This window comes from Syngnathus acus, chromosome 2 (assembly GCF_901709675.1).
Source record: "Syngnathus acus chromosome 2, fSynAcu1.2, whole genome shotgun sequence".
Lineage (NCBI taxonomy): Eukaryota > Metazoa > Chordata > Actinopteri > Syngnathiformes > Syngnathidae > Syngnathus > Syngnathus acus.
The window spans coordinates 25,663,999-25,671,622 of NC_051088.1; the positions used below are offsets into that span (position 1 = coordinate 25,663,999).

Sequence of the window (7,624 nt, forward strand, 5' to 3'; positions counted from 1 at the left end):
ACAGGCCATCGCAGCGAGGTCCGCTCCTCCGGCAAAAGGGCTCCATCTCCCGCGGCAACGACTTGGCCAGAGCGCATCCGAAAAGGTGCATGGAATTTGGGGGCTGAAAGATTCTTGCCTTTACCAAGGAGACGGACGGATGGACGGACAGGCTTGATAATGGCCAGCCAATGCGTATAGTATGTGGCCATAGCTAACAGTTACATTATTCATGGGGCTGGCTGTGGAAAATGCAATGGCAGTGCTAATATGATATTGACCTAGCCCCAACGCTACACAAATGGCAATGGAGACACACGCGCACGCACGCACGCACGGCAGCCTCTTACCGGAACGTATCGGTTCCTCTTTTGATCAATCCGCATATTCTACGTGATACTTGGAAACTCAATACTGAAAATGACTTTGCTAAAGGTCAACTGAGCGAGTGGCTACAACCAGAAGAAGATGTCAACAACAACAGAGAAAGGAGCTATGTGAAGCCTTGTCTCGCTCTCTCTCGGTCTCACGCACGCACGCACGCGCACGCGCACGCGCGCGCACGCACACACGCACACACGCACACACGCACACACGCACACACGCACACACGCACACACGCACACACACACACACACACACACACACACACACACACACACACACACACACACACACACACACACACACACCTGAAGGAGGAAAACCTGAAAGGGCGCAACGCTCGCCATCGTATCGGCGCTAGATGACGTCGGTCGCTCGTCAAAGTGTCGGCGGTCACGGGACTGAAGCAATTGAAGGCCTTTTCATAAAAGACGTTGTGTGTTGCAAAGTTTTTAGAAAAGCCCAATTACCTCTCAAGGTAAGAGCGGGCCAAAACGTGACTCGGTTGCCAGTCTGCGCATTCCTTGAGAGAAGGATTCCTCAATGGAAATACGAAAATGGATTTGTGAAGTGTGCTCGTAAGCGCCTGTAATCTCCACGCCTAAACAAACAGACGAGCATGGCTTAAGGCCAAAAAGGGCAACAATTTGCTGCTATTTTTGCTTTTAGAAACGGAGGGGGAGAGATGCGTGTATCAAAATTAGTCACACCTAAGCTGCAATTTTCACGTGCTGTTCCTGATCCCCAATTTTGACGGACGCAAATCTCTCCCTATATTTAGTCGAGCTCGCGCAACCAAATCAAATGACGCCATGACTCGACAAATAGCACAATTACCCCTCCCGGCTGATTGCGCTCCGAAAGAAACCAAAGCAGCTGTCGACAGGCAACGCTGCACCTGACAAAGCGGGCTCAACGGAGCAGCAAAACAAGCCTTTGCTCAAAGGTCAAGCAGGGGAGCCGGCCAACAACTTTTGAAAAGAAAAGAAAAAAAAAAATAAAATCATTCAACAAGCACCCGCAGTTGCCGAGTTAAGACTGGCGCAAGAACGCCGCGACAGGTCAGAAAAACAACACAAAGGCGAGTTGGGCGTTTGATGGCAGCCAAGTTGAGTGTTTGATGACAGCCAAGTTGGGTGTTTGGTGAGAGCCAAGTTGGGTGTTTGATGAGAGCCAAGTTGGGTGTTTGATGAGAGCGGCACGAGCCGAAGACAGACGGACGGATGGTTCGGCTCCGCTTTACAGCTGGAGCCCAAATGGCCCCTGTAAACATGTCCCATTAATTCCGAGGGACAAAAAGCATTTATGCCACCTTTTAATGAGGTCAGCCTATTGTCAAGGCGCCGTCCAGCTCACAAAAGCCTCATTTGTCTGCGTCCACCCATAAAAGCCGATGCTTTGCAGGAGCCCGGCCGAGACGCTTTTACCAGCCACGACCTCTGGCGTGCGTGCGTGCGTGCGTGCGTGCGTGCGTGCGTGTGTGCATGTGTGAATGGTCACAGCTCAGCGCGCTTTCCAAACATTGTGTTCTTTTACCTCGTTGGTGTTCCAGCGGTGTCTCTCCTTGGGCAGCGAGGCGCACTTGGGGAGACATTCCAGCAGCTTCTTGGGGAGGTAGATTTTCAAATGTCCGTGTTCATCTGCAAGGGGAGGGAGCGGGACACCACAGCACCATCAGCACGGCAAAGTCAGCGTCCACCACGGAGCTTTGCCTACATTTGCTGGGAGCGAGCCGAGTCGCCACCAGTGATTCTGTGGCGTTTGGACCACGACGGGACGGGGCCCCGCCCGCGCTTACAAAGCCACCCCCGGCCGACGGTTTGATGAATAAGGGATCGCAAAAGAAACAAACGCGTCCTCAACAAACCAGGCAAAGGGAATGCCCAGAAAGAGACAAAAGAGCTAGCTGACTGTGTACTTCCAGAAGGTGGCGAGAAAAGAAGAGAAAGGACAGATCGCAGATATAAGCGCAGGATATGGGGCTTGCTGCGCATCTCGCCGGCCGCTCCGGGCCAAACGGCTCCGGATGGGCAATTTGGCGGGAGCGAGCAGAGCAGAGCAGAGCAGAGCGGGGCCGCCGTAGAGACTGGAGCCAGAGCTGGCGCACAGCTCATCAGAGTGCGCAAAATATGAAATTCTGTGCTACTCAGTTGGAATTATTGGTCGGGTTGAGCGAGCGCGGCGCGCCTTTGGGTGGGGTACCTATGCCAGGCCGTCACCGTCACCGAAAAAGGGGAGCGTGTCAAAGACTAAAAAAAAAAAAGCCTATTAGGAGAAGTTCAACAGACATGCGCACACGGTTAACTGCCTGCAACAAACCCAATAAGACTCTTGATGTGTTCTTGGCCCTCAGCAAGCTCAGCCATCCATAAAAATCCCATTTCGAGGAGAGCAGAGGTGAGGTGAGGGCTGTCTCGCTCTCTCTCTCTCTCTCTCTCTCTCGCTCGCTCGCTCACTCACTCACTCACTCACTCACTCACTCACTCACTCACTCACTCACTCACTCACTCACTCACTCACTCACTCACTCACTCACTCACTCACTCACTCACTCACTCACTCACTCACTCACTCACTCACTCACTCACTCACTCACTCACTCACTCACTCTCTCGGTCTGTCCAAAACACCTCTGGCTCGCAGTCACTCGTCTCAATCGCTCGTGCGCGGGCACAAACAAAAACCTGCTCGGGATCAGAACTGCTCCTGCAATGACTCAGATCCGGCCGCCAGAAGCGTGTCCGGCCACAAACGGCCCCGTTGGAGCCGCCCGCGCGCCGGAACGGCCCGGCTAGCGAGAGAGAGGGTCACCTACCACGGCCGTGCCTAAGTCTGGCCTCCAAAGAGCCACAGACAAAGATATGGAGCCAGGGCAAGCCCTCAGCTCGCGACTGACTGGAGGAGGCCGATGGAGGAATGGATGGACGGATGGACAACAACACTCTGCATATTTTCTCCTCCGTAACATTAATCGCCTCCGTTCATCATTGACCCCACACAGCGCTGCCATCCTAGTCCACTCTCGTCACCTCTCGTCTGGACTATTGTAACTCCATCCTTGTCGGTCTCCCTCACAAACTCCTCCATAAATTGCAACTGGTCCAGAATGCTACTGCTCGCATTGTCACCGGAACCCCTATCTACCATCATATCACTCCCGTTCTACACCAACTTCACTGGCTCCCCATCAAACAGCGCATTGATTATAAAATCCTCCTCCACACATTCAAGGCTATCCATAAGCTTGCCCCTCCATACCTGTTAGACCTCCTTCACATACACATTCCCACCCGGTCTGCCTCCAGTGTCACCCTCATTGTCCCCCCATTTCGTCTGTCAACTATGGCCTTCAGTTGCTCTGCCCCTCGCCTCTGGAATTCCCTCCCCCCAGACATCAGAAACATTGACCAGCTCAGTGGCCTAGTGGTAGAGTGTCCGCCCTGAGACTGGAAGGTTGTGGGTTCAAACCCCGGCCGGGTCATACCAAAGACTGGGACCCATTGCCTCACTGCTTGGCACTCAGCATTAAGGGTTGGAATTGGGGGGTTAGATCACCAAATGATTCCCGAGCCCGGCGGCACCGCTGCTGCTCACTGCTCCCCTCTCCCCCAGGGGATGGATTAAAATCACATGGGGATGGGTTAAATGCAGAGGACAAATTTCACCACACCCAGATGTGTGTGTGACAATCATTGGGACTTTAATCTTTAATCACACTGTTCATATCCCACCTCAAAACCCAACTGTTTAGGCAGGCATTTGTCTAATTGTATTACTCTGCTGCAGATGTTCTTGGCTTTTAGACTGTCTTTTCTTTCTTTTAATTGTTCCTCCTATTTTTTATGTGTTCGGCGACCTTGGGTGACCTGAAAGGCGCCTTACAATTAAAATGTATTAGTAGTAGTAGTAGTAGTAGGATTATGGACGGACGGACAAACGGACAGGCCAGCGCGTGGCCTCTCCCAGCGGCGATGTGGTACAGTTGTAATATACAGAACAGATTCTTACTGTTGCTCTTAGCGTCATCACCGATACTCTTAGGTGGACCGTGGCCAGCATAACACACACTTGATCTGAACATCCGATCCGGATTTTGAACTCTCTTCAGTCCTTCGGGAGGGAAAGACAAAAAAAAAAAGGGGGGGGGGGGCGCAGGGACAATCATTTTGAGAATCAAAGCGATGTCAATGTTTTCTTTGGGTCTGGAGAAATGTACCCAAACAAGATGAGGATTTGCTTTGAAAAGAGCTAGCAGTGAATGACTTAACATGCCCCAGCTCTGGCGAGGCAGCAGCTCCTTTGACCTTGAATTGAAATGTTCCTTCTTAAACGATTCCTCAAGAAGGTAACAGACTTTGTCTGCTTTTCCTAAAGGCTTGCAGTTAACACCAAGCTTTTAGCTCATCTGTGTGCTTTTCGTGGGTGCTGAAACACACGTGCGCGCGCGCACACACACACACGCGCACGCAGCCGCACACACACGCACACACACACGCACACACACACACGAGACTGCCTGAAAAAAGTGATCTGGAGCGCAAAGCTCCGGCGGACGGCACCGAGTAAGCAACCCAATACGCAACGAAGCCCCCTCGTCCCGGAGGGCTCGGCGCTACCTGCAAAGGCCCGCCCGCCCGCGTGGAGGTCGAAAAGGCACCTGTTTGAAACGAGTGCGTCTGTCTCACTCCCATTTGCATGCCGCTGCTTCTTCTTTTGCCCCTCTGGGCCCGTCTGTCAGTAGAACTCGCCGTGCTCGGCAAAGGGACTCGCGCTTACGGACCCCGTCCGAATACGTGAGGGTGCCCCGTGGTGAACTCGTTAGCCTACTGTACTCGCATCCAGGCGGACGGCTTCATTCGTGCCGCACACACATTGCGAAGCGTTTGTGTGTGGCTCAACATCGCCCCCTGGTGGCACTACGCGCATTAGCTGGACAGACGAAAGTGAGCACAAAATCCTTGACGTTAAAAGCGAAAGACACGGGTACAACGGTAGGCTGCCGCCAACAGAAAGCACAAGCGGGAAATGGAGCGATTTCGTGCAATACTTTGCATTTTGGTTTGGTTTTTGGGCAGGTGCGCTGATCTCTTCGACACGTGAATGGGGATCAAGGTAACGTCTCAGCCTACTTGTGCAACGTGCACGTCATGCAGGCGTCCAAGAATCATTAGTTCTATTTGAGGTGACACTAAACCGTGTCAAGCCAGCGCTGCCCAACACCGAGTCAGGAAGCCAATCGATTCCCCCCATTTCCCATGCACCTTGCCGATTCCCCCCATTTCCCACCTTGCCCTCTCGCAATTCCACGCTTCGTCCCAACTGCCGCAACTCGAAGTGGCAGCATGGCTTTCATTTCACCTTCGTGAGCCGTGTGAAGTCATCACGTAGCGGACGGGCAGCCGCAATTAGCCTCCATTCCCTGCAACCTTTGCTCCGAATCCGCCCCCCGATGTGATGGCATTCGGCCCGGCGAAGTGGGTGCGCTCCACCGCGGCTCCACGCGGCAACCCTTGCAAACCCTTGTGGGCCAAGGACGGAGGCAAACTGGTCCCAGAACCGGATTCGCCAGAACTGGGCTTGACACAGCCAGCGCGCGCTGGACGTCAAAGACGCACGTCGACGAGCGAGCGAGCGAGCCGCTCGCTCGGACCGGGACACGTATGTCCTCGAGCTTGCTTTCGTTCCCCGCATAAAAACATGAGTGACGCGAGGCGGCCACCGGAGAAGTTGCACGACGCCCGCCGCCTGACAGACACGCTGTCATGAACTTGGCTCGGAGCCCACGTCCTCGGTCGACACGACGCGCCGTGCCGTGCCGCGCCGCGCCGTGTCGCGCCGCACCGCACCGCGCCACTCACTTCCCGCACTCGTCCTTTCGTGCTCGGCGGTGGGACCGAGCGAGCCAACGACAAAAGCGAGCTAATGTTAGCCGGCCACCATCTCCACCTTGGAGCCGTCAGGAAACGACAGGCAACGGAGATAGGCTTTTTGTTTGCTCGCTGGTCTGTTTGGGTTTTTGCTTTTTTGTAGTTTGCTCTTTGAAGGGGGGGAGCACACACGTCTCCGGTCGCGCGCGTCGCCTGCTCTGCTCGCCTCTTCCTACTGTTCGCCGACAACAAGCAAAATCAGACACGCTCACGTCGCAAGTGAATGCATGCGGTTCCATTTCTCCTACCTTCCGGCTTGTTTTCGGCAGCCATTTCCTCTTCGCGCGCAACATCCTTCTACTCCTCCTCCTCCTCCTCGCGACCGTGGGTAACACGCGCGTGCACGGTGAGAACAGCACGCGGAGGAGCGGCGGCCAGTCCGTTCGAACCAGGCCAACTTACTATTGGCTGCCAGCAGCTGACTGACAAATACGCACACGTCTCCCCAACCCCCCTCCTCCTCACTTTGTGTGTGTGTGTGTGTGTGTGTGTGTGTGTGTGTGTGTGTGTGTGTGTGTGTGTGTGTGTGTGTGTGTGTGTGTGTGTGTGAGAGTGTGTGTGAGAGTGTGTGTGAGAGTGTGTGTGTGTGTGTGTGTGTGTGTGTGTGTGTGTGTGTGTGTGTGTGTGTGTGTGTGTGTGTGTGTGTGTGTGTGTGTTACAATATGACTTGGCATTGAGACCTAGGTGTCAGACTAGGGCCGCAGGTCCATACACGAACGACAGTTGTGTCTACCTAAAAACTACTTTTTGAAATTTCAGCTCTCGAGTTCCTGCCGCCCGTCGGCAAGTGCCGTATTTCCCCGCATATATTGTTTCAATTGACAATCTCACAAACAAATACAACACAGGTAACGAGAGGCAGGTGATGGCGATTCCACTGATTACGGGTAGACACAGGAGGGGAGGGACGAGTGCCCAGAGACGTGAACGGAAACCATGACAAAACTGACACACGAGGAAACGACGACCGGAGACGTGACAGCTACTCGTCTAGACAAATTACAGCACGTGACAGAATGATGATGATGACGTCGTTGTCGTGCGAGGCCTAACGCTAAGTGGGTATTGGCCACGCTGGCCGCCGGTACTGGTTGTAGGCCGACTGATCATTCCCTGAATATGCATTGTTTGTTTATATATCACCGGCAGGGGAGAGGGGCAAGATGGCGGAAACCTCTAAGCTCCGCACGTCATGTCCCAAATGTTTGTTTCAAGAATTGCTCACAGAACTCGAGCGTGACTTGCAAAACAGGCAAGTGATCGATGGGCACGGTGAGCAGGAAAAGCTAATGCTGACACTCCCAAAAACGTTTGTTTGTGCTGCTGCGGTTTCG

At 53.7% G+C, this 7,624-nt stretch overlaps 1 protein-coding gene across 1 annotated transcript in view; it reads right to left on the reverse strand.

Moving 5' to 3' along the window:
• camta1a (calmodulin binding transcription activator 1a) overlaps positions 1-6,671 on the reverse strand; it is a 90,538-nt gene extending 83,867 nt beyond the window's left edge. Inside the window, exons 1-2 of the mRNA XM_037246381.1 lie at positions 6,539-6,671; positions 1,900-2,003 (exon numbers count right to left, since the gene is read on the reverse strand). Of these exons, the coding sequence (XP_037102276.1) occupies positions 1,900-2,003; positions 6,539-6,563 (129 nt within the window). The 5' untranslated portion in view covers positions 6,564-6,671. The remainder of the gene's footprint in view (positions 1-1,899; positions 2,004-6,538) is intronic.
• Positions 6,672-7,624: the final 953 nt, after the last annotated feature.